Raw genomic sequence first — 21,023 nt, 5'->3', positions numbered from 1 at the left:
CCCTACTGGTTATATTGTGCTATTATGAAAATTTTTATGAAAATTTATTTCACTTTTATATAATATAAGATATTCCATAAGTGTTAATGTTTTTATATAAGTTTTTTTATACAATATAAAATGCCTCCCGCCTTCGCTATTGCCGTCAATCGAAAAAATAGTGACTTTACCCACAAGTAGCAAAGTTTGTCATTTTGATGTTATATTTTGGGTCTTTACTGACTATTACTGAAGTCAAATTGACGTTCGAATGTCACAAACGATTAACGTCATCGGTGAGCCGTCATTTTAACGTTATATCTTGGTCCTTTCATCATATACTACCCAACCGGCGACTTATGACGTCAATATGATGTCACGGAATGCCGTTACGAAAATGACGTCAGTATGCTTTCACAAAATGACATCATACTGACGTCACGAAATAACGTCGGATAAAACCTATGGTCACTTTTTGGTCACTTGACGTCATTTGTACCAACATGACTTGAATTTGACGTCAAAACGACGAACTTTACTACCTGGGTATACTTACTTTGCTACTTACTTTGCTCAATGATTTCTTAAAAACGTATATCGGAAGCCATATTCAGACAATATCAGACAAATTTCATATTATTTCTTGTGATATCAAGTTTTATGTTTCATTGTTTCAAAAAATTGTTAAGAAAAACTTCTTTATAGTGAATAAAAAGACCACTTTCGAATAAGCTTTAGATAGGTATTCTATGTATATATATGTATATATTATACACGCGCAAATTTAATAGCACGTTATATTTTCTGGCATATATTTCTTAATATCTTTACATTGACACTTCAATAAATTATAATTGCTTAAAGATATTTATTTCGTACGAATTCAGTGGCCCACTAAATTTCTTTAGTTTAAAATTTTTATAAATATCTTTATAAAGACAAGAAATCTATCTTGTCTTTCGATTCTAGATGTTAAATGTAATAATTTAGTACGATATAATTTGTGTAAAAATTTTGTAATAACACTATTCAACACCCGGAAGATTTTTTGCGCTGAATACAATGTGTCGTTGGCAGAATTTGCATAACAGGATTTTAAATAAAATTGAGGTAAAACCCGATGAGAACAGGTACGTAGTATCCACGTGGAATCGATGTATTTTGACTGACCGTGACTACGTGAATTAAAAATTTATTCACGTAATATCCACGTGAATGCAACGTTGACATTTCCTTGCCAAATCGAAATCAATTTTCATCAAAATTTTGACGTGGATTCTACGTAGACACTTCCATATAGATTTTAAGACGTAGAATCCACGTGGATTATAGTACCGTTTTCGAGCGGATTGTTATTCGATTGTTCACGTAGAATCCACGTGGCAGTCCAAAATCTCTACAATTGGTCCGTTTTCTGTTCCTGCACTAGGCTGTTCTAGAACTCTCTTTTTCGCTTTAAACAAATATCAAACGTATATCTATCTCACTTTAAGTTCCAAAAGTGTACACTAGTTCAGCCACAAAAAACAGACCTAATATTGCTGCAACATACAATGTTGTTGTAATGTTGCAGCAGTGTTGCAACATTACAACAACATTGCATGTTGCAGCAATATCTTTGGAAGATGTACTATGGACGATGTACTATGGCAGTTTGAAGAGAAAAAAAAGTAATTTGTTTGTTGAACAGAGTAATTTATAATTATGTAATAATTTAGAAATTTAGATATAATTTAATTTAACAGGTTCATATTTGTATATAAACATTATCATATATTTAATAACTCATTTTTGGTGAGTGGGAAAAAGGTTTTATATACAATAAAACACAAAGTCTATCTTTGTAGATTTTATTACAAAAAACTAGGTATATATACGATATAAATAAAATATGCACTGTTTAATTAAAAAATATAAATCGCGATTATTTTTTTCGCGATTAGTACATTTGTCGTATTTGTCAGTAATATATCTGCCATATATCCAATGTCGTCCAGCTGAAAATTATAAATTCGCAGGATTCACATATTCGCGCGTAATCGTATTTTTCTCATTGCATAAATTGATATAATATCTTGTCAGCAGATGTCACTACAGTATTCGATTTCTAAATGACAACAGTTGAAATGATAGATTTCTATCTACTTTAAAAATTTAAACAAAATATTATTTGTATATGTATAACAGTTAATAAATCCATTGTAATTGAAATAAAATTGTTGGAGAAGTAGACAAAGGGATTTGTCATACAAAATAGAATGAATTGAAAAAACGCATAATTAAATTTAAAACATATATGTTAATATAATAGCATTTTGTAATTTTATAACATAATCACGTTGTATTTTAAACACATCACTAGTTTTTTATTATAAATTAATACACATTTTATTAGAATTATTTCTCATGTCATGAAAAAAGTCTACGATATTGATAATTGATTCTTACGTTTATATAGAAAGAATAGAAACGCTATTATATATAGTACATATATGTAATAATCTTTATTAAAAGTATGTATTACTTATAAGTGCTGTTCTCTTTATTAGTCGACTTCAGCAAAGACGGAAATTTCCTTCGAAGTTAAAATAGCTGCAATGTCAATACCATTGTAGTACACGTTGAAAAAATTTTGAAGGATCAGCTTTCTTTTCAACAAGTAGAATTACATACACATCTTTTACTATCAATTTCTACTACTAATTACCATAATATGTTATATTAATATGTGCGTTAAATTAATATTGACTATCGGCTTTCCTCCGTTAAAATCGCGGAAAGAATCTGCGAAGTAATCAAGTCAATTTGCTTGCTACATCAGCAGATATTTAAAAAGTTTTAATTCTTTTAAATTTCGCCAAATGAATACATATTTTTCTCGCAATAGTCTAATTTATTGCACTCGCGCGCGTCGATGATTTCAGATTTCCTTTCTTCTACCATAGTTGGAACTGTCTCTTCTAGCGTATTCATACTTTGTCTGTAAAAGATTAAGATAGTAATCGCATGTATATAAAAGAGTTTTCTTTTTTAATATTACCTTTTGTGCCATAACAGTTCGAGAGCAAATATAATTACGCTAAATAGCGCTCCGTAGCCCATTGTGATTATCGCAAAATAGCATTCCGTAAAACCAATGGTGATGAAGCCAGTCTTACTCAAGCAAGTCGGTTTTTTTATGTATAAGCGATACTCGTCGCGATACTTGAGCCCATATTCTCGCAGTTTCAAAGCTCTGAAAATACTTTCCTCGAGTACTATAATACTATTGGAATTTATCTGGCATTTTATACAAATGCAACGCAATCTTTTTCGAGCTTATTTTTTTATACAAAATTACTCTCCAAGGCGATTAAAAGATCAACATTTAAAAATGATAAATGTCATATATGAAAATATCAATTAGAAACAATTTTTTGGACTTTGATAATTAATTCTATATCAATTATGTACAAATTTTGTTAAAAATATATTATGCAAAGCAAATGAAATGAGATTTTGTGTACCATCCTGTATTTTACAAACTAGCGTATGTGCCTTTACCTTCGACCAATTCCGACTTGTGGTACCACTTATGATCAGCAGAATTTTATCGAAATACAGAGTTTGCTCATACAGTTAAAAAAGCTGCGCATATTCCACAAGTATAATTTTAATAAGATAATCAAATAGTATGACATTTTGTGCGCCATATTATATATTAATTCTTAACATGCATTATACAGTAGAGACTACTGTATAAACTTGAAGCAAAGCACGCGTTTTTTTACAAAAATTCTTATATTAAACTTTAATTTGTTCGAATTAATTCAAAAGTATATGAATCGTATTCAAAAGTGCGATGTATATGAAAAATCGACATAAACTTACCCATTTTTTATTATCTCCAAATAAGGTGATTTTTTCGCAATTGGAATAACCAGATGTATCTGATTCAAATAATCGATCTCAGTTAGGCCACATTTCTCTTTTTCCTGGTAGGTGCGCTGCATAATTTGATATATCGGGCTTCGTATACCATGAAATGCAAAAGGTTCATTTCTTACACGGCGTACTCCTTCTTCGAGACTCATCCAGTTCGGTTTGTGCCCTTTCGGTTCAACCTTCTGCTCCACGATCGCTTTTCTGATGGGGTCTTGAAAAGACTATATTCCAATAAAAAGAAAATTATTTTTGTCAATATAATCATTTGTTATATAATTTTATTTTAAAACAATTATCTACCTTAAAATAATTTCGATTTATTATTATTTCTTGTACTCCTAAATTTAACGGACTATGCAAAAGATCGGAAAGGGTTTTGATCGAGTCTGTGCTAGTTTGCAAGAGAGCCACTATATTCGCCGTGTAAGCTGCATAAAGGCTCAGCGAGGCCAGTAATAACATAAGAGTGATGATTCGAGATGGGATTCTATATGGCTCATACGAATATCCTACAAATGTACAGAAGCAATAAAATTTCTTTATTTTTAGCTCTGATAAATACTTCAAATACATCGTTATATACATATATGTGTATGTATTATCATATATTTTATGACACCGAACGACGCCTGACGCCACCGGACAGCGATGAAATGTTGTTATTACACGACCGTACATTTTTCGTAAAAAAAATAACTTAAATAATTAATTTTAAATTTTATCTCATCAATAAAGAAATAAAAATTAAGATTATTTATAAAAATCAAATACCTACTTTACAAATATGTCATACATTTATGTAATATATAAAATATATTTTTAAATATTAAATTCTTAAAAATATACAATAATAAACGATTTATTAAGAGCGTATGTATGTAATACATAACAAAAGTTTAATGCCTATTAAGGTCGAAACTAGATCTTAGATGCTTTTTAAATAATTTCTATGTGAATTTATATTATAAATTCACATAGAAATATGTAATTATTTGAATTACGCGCCGAAATGATTTTTCAAACTTATAAACACAATTAATTTATAATTTGTATATTTGGATATTATTATAGTATATAGTTTGATTGCGTTTATAAGTTCGAAAAATCATTTCGGTGCGCAGTTCAAATAACTACATATTTAGTGTATATAAATTCACATAGAAGTTATTTAAAAAGCATCTAAGATCCAATTTCGACCGTAACAGGCATTAAACTCTTACTTGTTGTATCTTAAAGATATTTTAAAATGCATTTTAAATTTGCGTAAAATAGAAAATATAATTTTATATTTTCGGCTGTGAGCTGACGGATTGCAGGTTGCGTATCACTACTTTAAAGTAATTCTTTCGATGTAAATTTGAATCCTTATATTTCTCTTGTCCAGATTTTTAATTACACAATCACGTGATCATTAATAAAAGAAGAGCAAAAAACAGAAAATATTAAAGGTTTTATTTCACTCATCAGAATGAGAGTGGAAATTGAGGAGATAATAATTCTATATAATAATAGATAAAATAAAAATAAAAAGCTTCTACTGTATTTTACAAATTTATTCTTTGAATATTTTTATTTACAAATTAAGATTTATGAAAGCTTTTACATTAGATTATACCTTGTTGTGCAAATGCACCTAAAATGACGAGAAGATTATCGATGATTGTTGGTTTGCTAATATTTGATTGATTCCAATAAGCTGCCGATTGTTTCAAAGTACCTCGATAGTGTTCCCATTTCATAGATATGTATAGCAAGCAAAAGACGAGAACAAGGAATATGCCGGTTGCTATCCAGACATTTCTTTGAAAGGGTAAGGTAAAGATGTTTTTTACGGTCGACAATAATGGTTGTCGGAACACGAAACACAAACTGCACAAAATTTATATATTGCGTCATTATATATTATATATATTAGATTCTGACAAATAATACTAGCTACGTTTACATCGTGGACTTAATCCGCGACAATATCCTTGTTTATCCTGTAGATTAAATAATAAAAACACATATCGTATAGGTCGTGGACTAAGCGCACGGTGTAAACGTAGCTAATACTAAAAAATAAAAATACGATAGGGAACATTAGAAAAACATAGGAAAAAATACAGATACGATAGAAAAAATGTTAAGTCATAACGCTAACAATATTATTAATAAATTAATTTTGATATAAAATTTAAATTTATAAATCCATTTAATTGAGATGATATGCTAATCAAATAAATAATACGAAAAATTTTTCATTGGAATTGAAGCTTAAAATATGTAGATAATATATTACAGTAAATTGTAGTCAACAGAACTCAGAAGCATCATTAGGGTAATTTGCGTTCAAACTTCGAAATGTAACCGTTTCTTGTAAATTGTTTATTCAACATTGAAAATGACCCGAATAGTCGAAACATCTGTTTGAATGTTTAATTAGATTATTAAATATTAGCAAACAATGTCTAGCTTTTTGCTCGTAGCCCTTTACATATTAGTTGTAATTTTATTCAATTGAGCATAATATAATATCATTTTATTAATATAATTATTATATATACAGCTACACTGAAAAAATGTACTAAATTTTAATAAATATTTGTTTGAATAATCATGTAACATAATAGAGCAATCAAAGTTTTGACTTAATAATTAGATTTCAAGTGCTATTTTACCCAGAGTGTGTGTATAACTGAATGTGTTCTAACATATGCATGCGATTCGCCAGTATGTACACAGAAGTGCCGCCAATGTCAATTTCATGTCGTTGCAGCATTCCGATCATTCCGTCCCAGGATCCATTATTATTATGTCCCCAGTTGTTGGAAACATTGAAACTTATTCTATAAAATGGAAGAACAAGATACTTCCTCGCGTTCGACATTCGATAATGTCGGATCTTACATTTTATTTTTACTGATAAAGCGCATGACTTATATAATTAAACGGCTTCATTCGTACGCTAATTATAATCTGAACGAAAACAATTTTATCTTATATTGTATGATCGTGTGATCACTCTAAGTTAATTCACTAATAATCATGTTTTTATAATAGCTTTATTATCATTTTAAGCTTGCATTTAGGATTGTTATATTTGTAAAGTAATTGACAAATCGCATTTTTATTCTTCTAAAATTTTCTTCATAAGCATTTTAACGATACTAGTATATTTTACCGCCAAAAGGCGAAACTCACGTTGCGTTCATCCGGTTTACTAAATGAAGTATCCAGATATAATTAACCTTTGTTATAGGATCTATCATATTATATTTAAAATCAGTTAAGTGATTAATCGTGTCAGGATTTGTCATCTGCAAAGATGAAAAAATATATTTTTATACGCAAAAAGTTTTGAATATCTAAAACTGAACATATAAGTTAAATTTTGGCATTATTTTTTTTATTTTATGATAAAATAATAGTAGGGTACACTATTATCAAATGCTTGTAAATGAAATTTCATATATCGTTGATATGATAAGTATGTTTCATTGCACAGTAAGTGTATGAATACGTGTTCAAAGTACCACGAGACAGGACTTGAAATGTGACTGCTGAAGATTTCTTCTCCTTGCCGAAGCCACGTCGTAAGTACTCATTTGTAAACCGTTTTTGATCGTCCAGTTTCCGCGATTTTCCCATATTACTGCTCGTTGTGGACTCGGTCGATATACGGATGTCAGTTGAAGAAAATCACCATCGAATCTTCGAGCGAATACCACGTCACTGTCAGGATAGACAGCTAAATCTTCAAAGACCTCTAAGTTATCATATGTGAAAGTTATGTTGGCGTTATCGATTATCATTCTTCGATCTTGAAGGAGCAGCCACTTCATCGGGGCAATGAACATTTTCTTCGAATGCGCCTAACACGTAATGATCAGATGAATAATTAATTGATTTAAGCGGATGATAAAAAAATTCCCTATAATTAACTCATATATGCCATCAGTCCATGAACATTAATGACTTCTCTTTTATTATAGACAATGGATTGTAATCAATGCTGAATTGTGCAAAAATTTTAAGTGGCCAGAATTATTGATATAAATTATTACGAGTACAAATGGAACTATTATAAAAACTTTTGTTTTTTTTTTAAATGAGATGCTGGGGTTTTCACAGAAATTGTGTATTATATTTATGCTCGTATTTTACTTGCAACAAACGTTTGACACCTACCTGTCGTAAAATTTTTATAGCGTTATCACAGTTCAGATCCAGCACATACAGATTCTGATGCTCCAAATTGTTATAAATTTTTTCTTTAAGATCATCGTCAAAGTTATGAATGCAATGTGTCAAATAATGATTCGACATTTCTCTTGATAACTTAATCGTATCATCTGATAAAAAGAGAAGAGTATAGAGCCAATTAAAATTCTTGAGATATTTTTGTACGTCCGGGAAAAAATGTTATATTTATGGACATATTTTATATGTAATTGTATATAAAATATATCAATTTTTTACATAATTATACATAATTTTATTGTACATATATGAAACATTTTTTCTCGGGCGCCTTTTTATGTAAATTAAAATCATCATAATTTAGAGTGTTGTAACGATATATTCTATTCCAAAATTAATAAAGTTCATAGTAAAATGATAGTTTATATAACGTTATAAATTTAAATTAAAAAATTTCTCTTTTTTTCAATGATTACTTCTAAATTTATGATTAGTTTTATTCTCTTAATCGTCATATTTTCAACAGTCTTAAAACGTAAATTATAAATTCGAAAATCTTGCCGTAGCTGATGCACGTATGTAGATATATCCTTGATGGCGAAAATAAAATGGGCGTCACATCGACGATAAATTGTAGAATCACATCGTCGATCCGACGAGAGAATGTAGTGTCGAGCGACACTGCAAGGATGCATAGAATGACAAAAAACATTCCAATCGCTTTTGTATTCGCGATTGCAAATAGATCCATTCAGGATTGTCGACAGTATCGATTATACATCCGTTATAACCGTAATCTTTTTGCGTATTGCCGAGTTGGGATATTCCCATTCATAAGAAAATCGCTTATAAATCCAAAAAAAATAAAAACGTAATAAAGAAAAATAGGTACAATAAGTCGATTATTGGCGCACATAAAATATTTAATGTTCGTGACGGACGCTACATTGATGCGGTATGTAGCTCGCAAAAAAAGGACGCAATGAAGAGACAATCGGTGTAATGAGTGGAATATTATCGTACGTAAAATATTTAGCATTCGTGATGGACGCTACGTTGATACAATTAATGTATAGCCCTCGGATGATTTTCTTTAATGTAGCTTCGAAACATGTGGTTTTAGGATTTTATCAGCTTTCATCGTTCTCACGATTCCCTTTCGACAGTGTAATTATTCAAAGCACAATTTGAGTAATGACAGTGCAAGAAATTCCGCTGCAAGAAACTCAGAGTCTGCATTATATTTCGTGTGTGAAAAACCGCAGCTGAGATTTTACGTACTCTACTATAACGCAATGTAATTTTTATGACATTCTTCTTACATTTCTACGTATTCCACCGACGAAATTTTTCTTACCTACGACGTAAACAATTTTTATCAATCGTTATATAAGCAATTTTGGTACAATAAAAGTGGAAATAGTGTTTAATTTTAAATATTGACACATCGACTCTGTTTATGACACGCGTAACTTTATCTTAGGAACAAGATTTACATTAGTAAATACACAAGTTATGTCCATCCGGACGAGACTTAAGGGAGCATAATTTACTTTGAACAACTTCCACGTCTATCCCATCTGTCTCCAACGTGTGTCTGTTTATAGCTTCCCTTCAATTTTCGTAATGTTAATTGTATGACAACGTACATCAGTGACGTAATTAATAGGAAATGTCAACAAAGGAAAAATAATCTCTTTATTATAAAAAAATAAACACTTTGATTAAAAATATATCACGCTTTCGGACTTTTGTCTTACAAAAGAAAATTCTTCTACAAAACAATTGCTTGATAAGTTTTGTTGACAGCTTGTATGATAAGTTAGTATTAGTATGTGTGAGGCAAGAGAGCTTCTTCCAGTCTCTTTATCAATCATGCACATGGATCCAATAGTATCATGTAATCATTGATACAATATCGTACATTCCAACATGTTCTATTAATATTCTCGAATATATATGCACATTTCACACATTCGGAATTATCAGTTTATCTGCAATATGGGATAAACAAGATTTATGAACGATTCTCTTCTTATTAATAATAACTCATGAGAGACGACTCGATATTCTCCGCCAGTTCTACATTTTATATGCTGTATTAGGATGCCAAGAGGAGGAAATTTATTATTAAAATTTACAAAAAAATAGTACATAACAAATTTACAAGAGATGATCATACATATACTTTTTACACTAAATTATAAGTAAAAGTAACAATTACATTTTTATTTAATATTTATTATATTTATTGTCATATAAAAGAGAAATCAAATTGATATTAAAAAATAATTCTAATAATACTTAATATTGTGCGATAAATTGTAGTTTGAACTAAAAATAAAAAGCCAAAGGATTATTACATAAAATAAAATTCAATATTCCATATTTCCACTTTAAATACGATTTTTACATTTAACTTTAACAGAAAAATTTAAATTATATGTTATTATGCACATTAATTTTATATTGTTCTAACGAAACAAAAAAAAATTATAATTGACAGTAAATTTTATTGTAGTAGCAAAATCTATCAGTAATTACGTGAACTGCAAAAAAATTTATTAAGAATACTAATTGCTATTTGCCATTATAATTTTGCTAAAACTACAAATTATATATTTTTCTGTATATAAGAACGAATATATTAACCTTTGTTTAATTATCAAAGCGTTTTTAGTGCATTAGCAAAACAATATAAATAAGCAAAACACATTAGCACATTAGCATTGTTTTGTAGTATTTTTTATTACGCTGCGTTTATAGAAATATTTTTTAACATAAGATGATTTCATAATATCAACTGAGAATTGAATTCACGACAATCTTTTCTCATGATAGAAAACAGTGCACAGTTCTGTCAGCAGATGGCGACATGCATTCATCTCGTCAGCTGATCACGTCTGAAATGTTTAGTTATCTACTTTAGATTACATCGAATGATTTTCTCGATATATTCGGAAGAATGACACTTAATCGGAGCATTGTCATTAATATTTTGAATTGAATTAAGTAACACAATTGTGTAGGAAGAAGATACTTCAGGATGGAGCCTCAAGATATTTATTACAACAAAGCTGAATATGTTGAAACGGTAATAATCAAAGGAACTAAAGCATGTGACATTAATAAGACGTTTATGTTCATAATTAGGAAGGAATATTATAACGTTACAGCCTCTGTTGTTAAGAGATAGATACTATAAAAACGATTTAACAAATTTAATTATTTAGTAACGTCTCGTATCCATAGATATTCAAAATATGATACGTAACCTCACTTTTTCGCTATTTTAGGCCTCCGGAAATAAGGTGAGCAGGCTGACCGTATTGTGTGGCTCGCAAAATATTGTGCTACATGGAAAAGTAATAGTGCAATCTGACGCTATCATTAGAGGCGATCTGGCCAATGTTAGAACAGGTCGCTATTGTATTATTAGCAAGAATGCTGTCATCCGGCCGCCTTTTAAGAAATTCAGCAGGGGGTAAGTAAAGTTCTTTATTATATTAGTGTATGTTAATTATAAGTGTATTATAATGGATATTAATTTTAATATTGAGACTGGCAGCTTGCAAACGACAGCGACAATTATGCTAAATGCTAAATTCTAAAATGATAAACCTTGTTTAGGGTTGCCTTTTTTCCTCTAACAATGGGAAATCATGTGTTTGTGGGAGAACGGGCAGTTGTGAACGCTGCATTGGTTGGCTCTTATGTTTACATTGGAAAGAATGCTATAATTGTATGTATAACTTTTACCTGCTAAATAGAGTGAGTGCATTTCCTTTACCATCAATCGTACTTGTATCGCTATAGGGCAGGCGGTCTGTTCTGAAGGACTGTTGCTACATTGAGGATGGTGCGGTTGTACCACCAGAAACAATCGTGCCGTCCTTTACTCGTTTCGCTGGCAGTCCTGCCACGTGCGTCGAAGAGTTGCCTGAGTGCACTCTGGATCTCATGGTAGATTTCACGAAGAATTACTATGAGCACTTCTTACCAGCACGTGTTTAATCCTCGTTTATTTATGTATGTACAATAGCGTATGTAGCCAAAAGATCTATTCTTTTCAAATGTATTGCATGTTTATGTTCTGCATTTAAGATGAAATAAATATGTAATTAAATATTGCATACGTGATAGAAATTAGGAAATTTAAAAAGTTACAACTGAAAAGAACATAAAATCGGCCGTGTAAATTTTTTTATAATTAATGTATATATTTTGTTACACTTTTGAATTAATAAAGAATATTTGAATCAATAAGAAATCGGATTTAATAAACTAAATATACACGTCTGCACTTAAGTATGTTTCGACTTAATGGATGTTGCTGTAGAATTATTTCCTTGGAGATCTGTACTGTATGGATAACAATCCCTATATATCGTTGTCATGGCTAATTTTAGCTGCAATAATAGCTTGTAAGATTTATTTATTATACTATGTAAATAATTAATTTCAAACTGTATATGTAAATCAATCATAAAGGAAGCTTGTTTATTAATCATATTGTATGCATTTATTTTATAAATAATCTATTTCAACAGTGTTTTCTACATAAAAAAAGACTGTTGAAACTTCTGTTGAACTAAAGGAGCTGTATCTGTTTGATAATTTTACATTATATTAAATTACAACATAATAAAATCATATCGATAAGTCACATTTATTACTAAAGGACACAAACATCTAACAAAGTAGTAAGAATCTCTAATCCAGATTTTTATGAAGTTTACAATTAAATTAAATGTAGTGCAACAGAAAGCTGAGGAAAATCAGATGTCTCTGAATTTCTTTCGAAGTAGTATACATTTCTGCAGGCATTTACTCAAGATATTCCACAATGTCGATATCTGCGTTTGACACTTCTTTTATTGCATGCATTGTTTGTCTACGAGGAAAAATATAATAGCACAAGGTATGGTAACACAATTTCTTTTAAGGGGATGTTGAAGTAATGATCGAAATTGATTGTTGTCGACAGTATAAACTTTTTAAATTTTGAATTAAAAATGTCAGTTCCCTTTTCTGCATAATAATTTTAGTTCAGACATATCGTAGCACATACATTGCTGCGTTACACAATCATAAATGTGTGTGCACGTATATGTTTATTTTACTCAGTATATTCTCTGTCTATCTAACAATTTATAACATTATCTCTCCCTAGCACCTACTGCTACACGTTTTTTAATGCTACAGGCTTTTAATAATTAGTTTCATAAACTCAATATTGTTCGTTTATATAATGTGACAAATAGTACCACATCATTTTGTTCATACGAGCTGTAGAACTTTTATGTTAAGAAAATGTCTAAATCAAGTGACAATTCTACTAGCTAAAAAATGTAAACTTCTAAATCTTTTTTCCGTTTTTAGTATAAAATTAATTGTCCCATTTCCTTATTTTGCATCTATCTTAATCTCGTAAAAGAATTTTTTATTCTGTTCAGCCAATTCAGAGATATTCATACGTCTACAATGTGTCGATAAATTCCGTTCACTCCAGCATCCCCTTAAATCTTACCTCTTTTGCCACAATAACTCGAACGCAAAAATGATTACAGAAAAAAGTATTCCGTAGCCCATTATGACCAGCGCGAAGTAGCATTCTGTGAAACCGATAGTGATGAAACTAGTTTGACTCGAACATACTGGTTTTCTGGTATATAAGTGATATTCCTCGTGATATTTGAGTCCATATTCTCGCAACTTTAAAGCTCTGAAAACATAATTCCCGAATGTCAAACATTCCGAGAATTAGTATATTATCATGAGATAGTTATTGGTTTGTGCTTAGGAATAACGTGTCAATCTGTTTTTAAAACTATGTAATATTTTTACGTTAGACTTTAAACTTCCAAGAAATTTTACAGCGAAATTTAAAGACTTGAAAACTCTTATGTTCACGTGAAAATAATTAAAGGTGTTATTTACCCATTTCTTATTATCTCTGTGTAAGGTGATTGCTTTTGTATCATAAGAAGCGGATATACGACATTTAGGAAATCGATTTCGGTCAAACCGCACTTCTCCTCCTCCAAATATGTGTCTTGCATCAGTTGGTAAATTGAACCAATTTCACCATGAAATGCGAAGAGTTCGTTTCTTACGCGACGTACACCTTCTTCTATAGACATCCAGTTAGATTTGCTTCCTTTCGGTTCAATTCGTTGTTCTAGGATTGTCTTCCTAACGGGATCTTGGACAGACTGTCATCCCACAAAGAACTTATCTATTTTTATAATCTGTTCTTGTATCTCTATATGTTAATAATTTTTACGCCGTAATTAAAGTAGTATTTAACAATAAATAAGTATTTAATAATAAATTATATGATTATAATTATTATATCAGATTTTTTATGTTATTAGTTTCCGCGATTTTTTATTTACCGACCTTAAAATAATGTCTATTATATACTAAATCATGCACGCCCAGATTTAAAGGACCGTTTAAGAGATCCGGAAGAGTTTTGATTGAATCCGCGGTAGACTGCAACAAACCCACGATATTCGCTGTATAAGCCGCATATAAACTCATCGAGGCCAGTAATAACATAAGAGTAACAATTCGAGACGAAACTCTGAAGGGTTCGTACCAATATCCTACAAAGTTTATACATAGAGAGAATACACAATAGTTTTATAAATTTTATGTGGACCGAAATGAAGATAAATCCATCGTAAAATATAGTAAATGTTTCGGTTTACGTATTTGCACGAAAAAGATAAAATTTGGTGCCTAGAGAATTTTGAATAATATTTGGGAATTATTTTAGTAATATTCCGAGTCTACGATTATATTATCGAAAATCGTTTATCTACCTTGTTGAGAAAATGCGCCTAAAAGAATGAGAAAATTATCGCTGACTGTTGGCTTGGTGGGATTTAGTTGATTCCAGTAGGCTGCTGATTCTGTCGCTCTACCGCGATGGTATTCCCATTTGATGGATAAGTAGAGCAAACAAAAAACCAAAACAAGAAATACTGCAATTGCTATCCAGACGTTTCGTTGAAAAGGCAGAATAAATATGTTGCTCACAGTTGACAGTAAAGGTCGCCGAAATACGAAACGGAAACTATATAGATTTGTATATAAAAAAAAATAACATGAAGACTTACAATAAGTAGTCAAAATTAATAGCAGTTTAATCATCTTTTTTAGTCAAGTATACATTTAAAAGTTAAATTATAAACTAATTGAAATTTTAATTATTTCCTGTCTCTTCCAGATATTGCCTTTAGAAAGACGTAGAAAATTAATTTAATAAATAATCGGTTTACCACGTATGTGTATACAATTGGAGGTATTGTACAACATCGATACGTTCCGGAATGAGAAATGAGGGGGTACCGCTGATATCAATTTCACGCCGTTCCAACATCCCAGTCATTCCGCTCCAAGAACCATTCTCAGTGCGATATCCCCAGTCGTTCGTGATTTCAAAACTTACCCTAAAGCAAAAATATTGAATTTTGAGTCGGCAATTAACACAAAATGCTAACGAGCACCGAATACAGCTGCCATACATATAAATACCAAATATGTATATTTATTATACATACTTATATGTTATACATATATAAGCATTTGTATGTTTGCTGAGCTGTATTTCGTAATCCACAAATTCGACATATCGCATCTCGTGTTCATGAAATCAGTAAATAATGACGGTTTTTTTTAATTAGAAACGATTATTTAAAAATATTAATGGCTTTTATCGAAGTTCTTTATTTAATATTGAAAAAAGGTGTATTGATCGGCTAATAAATCGAGATAAAAAATATAGAAACTGACACGTACATATAAAAAGTCACTTTATCTTCAATTAAATATTTTTATGTGAGTATTTATACGATTATATACACGGAGAGAATTTTTTCTTAGAATTTACCCTGAAAATATGACAGTTGTGGGACAACATTGGTGTATATATTTCGAAGAATTTTAATATAAATCTCTCTCATTCATTAATAAAACTACAATAAAGTATAAAATAAGTTTGATCAATTTTACTAAAGTGCATGGTAAAAATCTTTAAAATATTGTATTGTACCACAATCACCATATTTTCAGGGTAAATTTTAAAAGAAAATTCTCCCCGTGTAGACGAGCAAAGATTTTTAAAATTATGTTGCAATATTTACAGATATAATAATAAATTTTGGATTTTAAGTAGCCAATTAGAAACAAGAGTATATACAATAATCATGCAAATTGTCTGGTAATTAATAAATATGTAATGCTTATTTGATTAAACGAATCGTTCCACTCATATATCTGATCATGTAGTTCTCTGGTTCAAAACAATTTATCATTCTTTTTGACGTATACAATTATCGCTCGATTACCTCACTTTAACCATTAATCCCTTGTTCGAATTTATTACGCCGTTTGAAAGCTTGCATTCGTGATTTTGAGTTAGCAAGACAATTCGTTACAAATTGTCGCCGTTGCATGGATTTATTTCAAATACCTTAACAAAATATTTCGTCATAGGTATGATTTCAAAGATTGAACTCACGTTGCATTCATTCGGTTCGCTAAATGCAGTATCCAAGGATAATTAGCCTTTGTGGGAGCATCTACGAATTTATCCTTGAAGTCAGTCAAATGATCGATGGTGTTAGGATTCGTCACCTGTATGTGTGCAATAGCAATAAATTTTGAAAGAAAATATCTCTTCTGTTAAAAGAAAATTGGTACTTAACATGGAGACTACATCACAGCATTTTTGAAATTTTATTATGAACATCGCTAGTATTAGCTTTTCGTCTAATATTAGATGTTATATTATACACATATTACATTAGTTTGCTTACAAAATGCTTTGACGTCTCGTTAGTATTTAAGTGCACTTGCATGACGATTATATTTTAAAAGTACCACGATACAAGATTTAAGAGCCGTCTGTTGAAGATTTCTCCTTCGTGCTGAAGCCACATCGAAAGTGCTCATTTGCAAACCATTCTTGATCGTCCAGTTTCCACGATTTTCCCATATTACACCTTTCTGTGGACTTGGTCGATATATGGATAATAATTCGAGAAAATCGCCATCGAATCTTCGCGCGAGGATCACGTCGCTATCAGGATAAATTGCCAAATCCTCGAAGATTTCCAACACAGAGTCATCATATGTAAAAGTTAAATTGACGTTATCATCGTTGTCGGTCATCGTTTTTCGATCTTGAAAAAGCAGCCACTTTGTCGGAGCGACGAACATCCTTTTCGAGTGTGCCTATCATTTCATATCAGATATCCGATCATGATAAATTAGAAGATTGGTATAAGATACATAACGAAATTGTGAGTCTCATCAGTCAAGGTATCAGCGAATGTAAAGAAAGTTTTTTTATTATATAATGTGTTTATAGACATGAATATTATGTTACCTGTCGTAAAATATCAATGGCGTAATCGCAATCTAAGTCCAACATATATAGGTTTTGATGTTCTAAATTATTGTAAATCTTCGGATTAAATTCTTCGTAGAAGTTATGAATATTATGCATTAAGTAGTTGCTCGATAATATTCTTGATAATTTGATCGTATCATCTGCGAAAGGATATTATATTTAATTTAACTCCAATAAATATTTTTTATGCGTTATTTTTATTAATAAATAAAGATAGAAATTGCACTATTTATACAAGAGAAGAACGATTTTACGAAAGTATTTAAAAATTAAGCTTGATGTAGATCTGAAAATAATTTTGTTGACTTATCGGTCCTGTGGCATTCTATCTGTTATTTCCGAGATAAAAGTTAATATAATATATTTTTTTATCTAAACTTGTAACTTTGTGTTGAAGAATAAAATAGATAATGTGGCCGGTATTCATAGTGAGACGTGCATACTTTTGTTTTTTTTTCATTGTGGATTTAATGAAAGGAAAGAGGAAAGGGTGAGAAGAGAGAGTTTGAAATCCACTGAGACTGTTAGTATGTAAATTTGTCAAAATAAATATTATTGAGTTAATGTTCTCATATTTACACGTTTACACTTGTATTTAGACTCTGACTGAATCTCTTTTATTATTTATTATACAGGTCTCGATATTCGCGAATAAAAATACTGCGCAGCCAGAAAGTTCTCGAAAAAAATGAATTAAAAAAGCTTTTTGCCATTTTTCATTCCAACCGGTAATTTTTAAAATATAAAAATTTAAAATTGGCTAATCATTGATCGCGTTCAGCAGATTCAACTGTTGAGGAACGGATCCGTATGCGCTCGCTGTCACTGGATGATCTAAAAAAAATACACCAATAAAGAGCGGCGAGCGCTCATCGAACAGTTGAGTTTGCTGAACGCGATCGTAGATTACGGTTAAACGAATACTTGTCGTGAGTCACCACGCGTCACCACTAACGTTATATCGATATGCAACTCAGAGCCATACATCCATTTAGCCGTAACCCGTAAGTGACCAATTTTAAACCGTCATACTCAAAGAACATGGCAAATACCTTTTTAACTGTTTGTTTCCGAGAACTTTCTTGTAATATTTTGATTCGTGAATTTCGGGACACCCTGTAAAAGAGCATTCTCTACTTTTTGTATTAGTGTATTTTTTGCAATTACAGCTAATAGTTGTTATAAATTTCGAGTGCTTTTTAATTCCCCCTTCAATGAATAATTAATATATAAAAATCATGAACATGCACGAAAATCTTGCCATAGTTAATGCATAGATGTAGAGATATTCTCGAAGGTGGAAATAGAGTGGGCGTCGCGTTGACGATAAATCTTACGATAACATCGTCGACGCGAAATGACGCGATTACGTCATTGCCGAGTGACAGCGCGAGGATGCACAGGATAATGAAGATCATCCTGACCGCGCTTGTCTCCGCTAACTGCGGAAATTCTTCAGGATCATAGAGAGAATCGATCGTTTGTGCACTATAGTCTCTCGGTATATTCATGATTATATAGATGCGAGTTGCATAATTCTGCATATTGTAAAATCACGAATCCGCAAAAAATTGACGAACAATCAAGTCAACGTGCGTTATTACGATTGATAAAGTACATGATAGATGCTCGTTAACGTCTGTCAACAAATTATATACTTCGAATGCTTCTCGAAACACGAGTTTACCAGCTTTCCTCGTTCTCACGAATGCTTTTTCATTCCTCTAAATACACTATTTGAGACAATAATGGCAGTGTAAAGCATTATAAATCCGCGAAGAAAGACAGGCCTGAGAGACTTAGCCTACTCAATGTCGCGGTTATGGTTTTCGAAGGATTGTCTTGCCTTTTCTTATCGTGAAATAAAGGTTTGCACTCCGAGCACCTCTGGCGCACATATTTGATGCACATGTTCTCGTGTTGAACAGTAGTTGCGATTATCATATCAGACAAATTTATTTCACATATATAGAGTTAAACGCGTTGTTATATTTTAATTAAATATGATATTAAAAGTACAATTAAAAGTATAGGTAAAGAACACACTTTTGTTTACGAAAGTTTCATTTTTTATGCTCCTGATTAATGTAATGTATCAAGTTCGGACTGTTTATTTAACTACTTTGTAAAATAATAATTGTAACAATAATTGTTGTAATAATTACCGAATTTCAGGAGTGAAAGTTAAACTGAAGTCATTAACTATATAAAGTAACGTAATCAAAAGTTTTGTGTCAAAATGGCATCGGATGGTGCACATTTTAAATGTAACTTATCTGCACTTAAATTGGGGTAACCCTAATTATCTTAAGTGCAATTATTCTAACCTGATAATTGTATTCAATTTTGAATTTTTCCATGTTTTGAACCAAAATGACGGCAAAAATTACATTATCTTGCGTATGTCTAGTAACTTTGGGTCATCACTCTGAATAGGGTTCAAAATTATGAAGATAAATATTTTTTTTTTAATAAATGAAATAGCTATGATAAAATGTAGGATTTTTTCAATATGTTAATTTTCGCTATAAAAACACTTTAACAAATGTAATTTTTTTAGTGATATCATGAATCCATAGATATTCAAGGGTGATACGCAACCTCACTTTTTCGCTATTTGAGGTCTCCGGAAGTAAAAGGCCTATTTGAACTTCTTGAAAAGCCGTCGGATGATCACCTTTCAAAGTTACAGTTCATCTTTTCTCTTTTTCTCTCCAATATGGAGAAAAATGGAAGAAAGATGAACCGTGCAAGAACTTTAGCTAAAAAGAACAAACTTAAGGTGAGCAGGCTGACTGTATTTTGTGGCTCAAAAAATATTGTGCTACATGGGATCTGTTTTCTGTTCCTACACTAAACTGTACTAGAACTCTCTTTCTAGTTTCTCGCTTTTAACAAATATGAAACATATGTCTTTTTCAATTTAAGATCCAAAAGTGTATACTAGTTCAGTCACAGTAAACAGACCTATAGAAAAGTAACAGTGCAATCTGAATCATTAGAGGTGATCTGGCTAATGTCAGAACGGGTCGCTATTGTATTATTAGCAAGAATGCTGTCATCCGACCGCCTTTCATGAAATTCAGCTGGGGGTAAGTAAAGTTTTTTACTATATTAATATATGTTATATTTCCAGTCAGCAAAAAACATTTTGAAACATTTCAGTGTTACAACATTGCTACAACGTTGCTGAAATGTTTCAAAATTTTTCTTGCTTACTGGATTGATAGTTTTAATAGATACTAATTTGAATATCAAGACTGGCAGCTTACAAACGAGAATGATAACTCTTTAATACAATTACGCTAAATGTTAAATTCTAAAGTGATAAACCCTGTTTTAGGGTTGCCTTTTTTCCTCCAACAATGGGAAATCACGTGTTTGTGGAAGAATTGGTTATAGTTGCGAACGCACCGTTGGATAGTTCTTGTTTATATACGGAAGAATGACATAATTATACATATAATAAATTTTATCTGTCAAATCAAGTGAGTATAGCGCAATTCCTTCACAT

At 30.9% G+C, this 21,023-nt stretch overlaps 2 protein-coding genes and 1 pseudogene across 2 annotated transcripts; 2 read left to right on the top strand and 1 right to left on the bottom strand.

Annotated features, from left to right (window-relative positions):
- Nucleotides 1-2,727: 2,727 nt before the first annotated feature.
- On the bottom strand, nucleotides 2,728-17,606 carry LOC108761080 (uncharacterized). The gene is made up of 20 exons (XM_018507414.1): nucleotides 17,486-17,606; nucleotides 16,978-17,331; nucleotides 16,616-16,731; nucleotides 15,375-15,545; nucleotides 14,916-15,169; nucleotides 14,488-14,696; nucleotides 14,026-14,300; nucleotides 13,616-13,810; nucleotides 12,917-12,979; nucleotides 11,845-11,930; nucleotides 8,074-8,237; nucleotides 7,419-7,757; nucleotides 7,087-7,202; nucleotides 6,564-6,731; nucleotides 5,519-5,772; nucleotides 4,204-4,412; nucleotides 3,850-4,124; nucleotides 3,020-3,214; nucleotides 2,849-2,959; nucleotides 2,728-2,791 (listed from the first exon to the last, which is right to left on the bottom strand). Exons 1-20 carry the CDS (start codon nucleotides 17,603-17,605, stop codon nucleotides 2,728-2,730), a joined length of 3,738 nt encoding a protein of 1,245 aa, XP_018362916.1. The 5' UTR covers nucleotide 17,606.
- LOC108761126 (Dynactin 5, p25 subunit) lies at nucleotides 10,969-12,185 on the top strand. Its single transcript, XM_018507487.1, has 4 exons — nucleotides 10,969-11,179; nucleotides 11,382-11,569; nucleotides 11,716-11,827; nucleotides 11,902-12,185. The coding sequence occupies exons 1-4, from the start codon at nucleotides 11,132-11,134 to the stop codon at nucleotides 12,097-12,099; spliced, it is 546 nt and encodes a 181-aa protein (XP_018362989.1). The 5' UTR covers nucleotides 10,969-11,131; the 3' UTR covers nucleotides 12,100-12,185.
- A 2,643-nt stretch (nucleotides 17,607-20,249) lies between the features above and the next one.
- On the top strand, nucleotides 20,250-20,958 carry LOC108761128 (dynactin subunit 5-like; annotated as a pseudogene).
- Nucleotides 20,959-21,023: the final 65 nt, after the last annotated feature.

The sequence above is a fragment of the Trachymyrmex cornetzi genome, unplaced genomic scaffold (genome assembly GCF_001594075.2).
Source record: "Trachymyrmex cornetzi isolate Tcor2-1 unplaced genomic scaffold, Tcor1.1 scaffold24, whole genome shotgun sequence".
NCBI classification, from domain to species: domain Eukaryota; kingdom Metazoa; phylum Arthropoda; class Insecta; order Hymenoptera; family Formicidae; genus Trachymyrmex; species Trachymyrmex cornetzi.
This window is presented reverse-complemented; position numbering and strand designations above follow the sequence as displayed.

Excerpts from the sequence above, each read along its gene's own strand:
- LOC108761080 (XM_018507414.1), bottom strand. The coding sequence starts at position 17,605 with ATGCATAATATTCATAACTTCTACGAAGAATTTAATCCGAAGATTTAC. Across the intron at positions 17,332-17,485 it reads CCATTGATATTTTACGACAG|GCACACTCGAAAAGGATGTT; the intron begins GTAACATAATAT and ends ATGAAATGATAG. Across the intron at positions 4,125-4,203 it reads TAAATCGAAATTATTTTAAG|TCTTTTCAAGACCCCATCAG; the intron begins GTAGATAATTGT and ends ATTGGAATATAG.
- LOC108761126 (XM_018507487.1), top strand. The coding sequence starts at position 11,132 with ATGGAGCCTCAAGATATTTATTACAACAAAGCTGAATATGTTGAAACG. Across the intron at positions 11,180-11,381 it reads AAGCTGAATATGTTGAAACG|GCCTCCGGAAATAAGGTGAG; the intron begins GTAATAATCAAA and ends TCGCTATTTTAG. Across the intron at positions 11,570-11,715 it reads TTTAAGAAATTCAGCAGGGG|GGTTGCCTTTTTTCCTCTAA; the intron begins GTAAGTAAAGTT and ends AACCTTGTTTAG.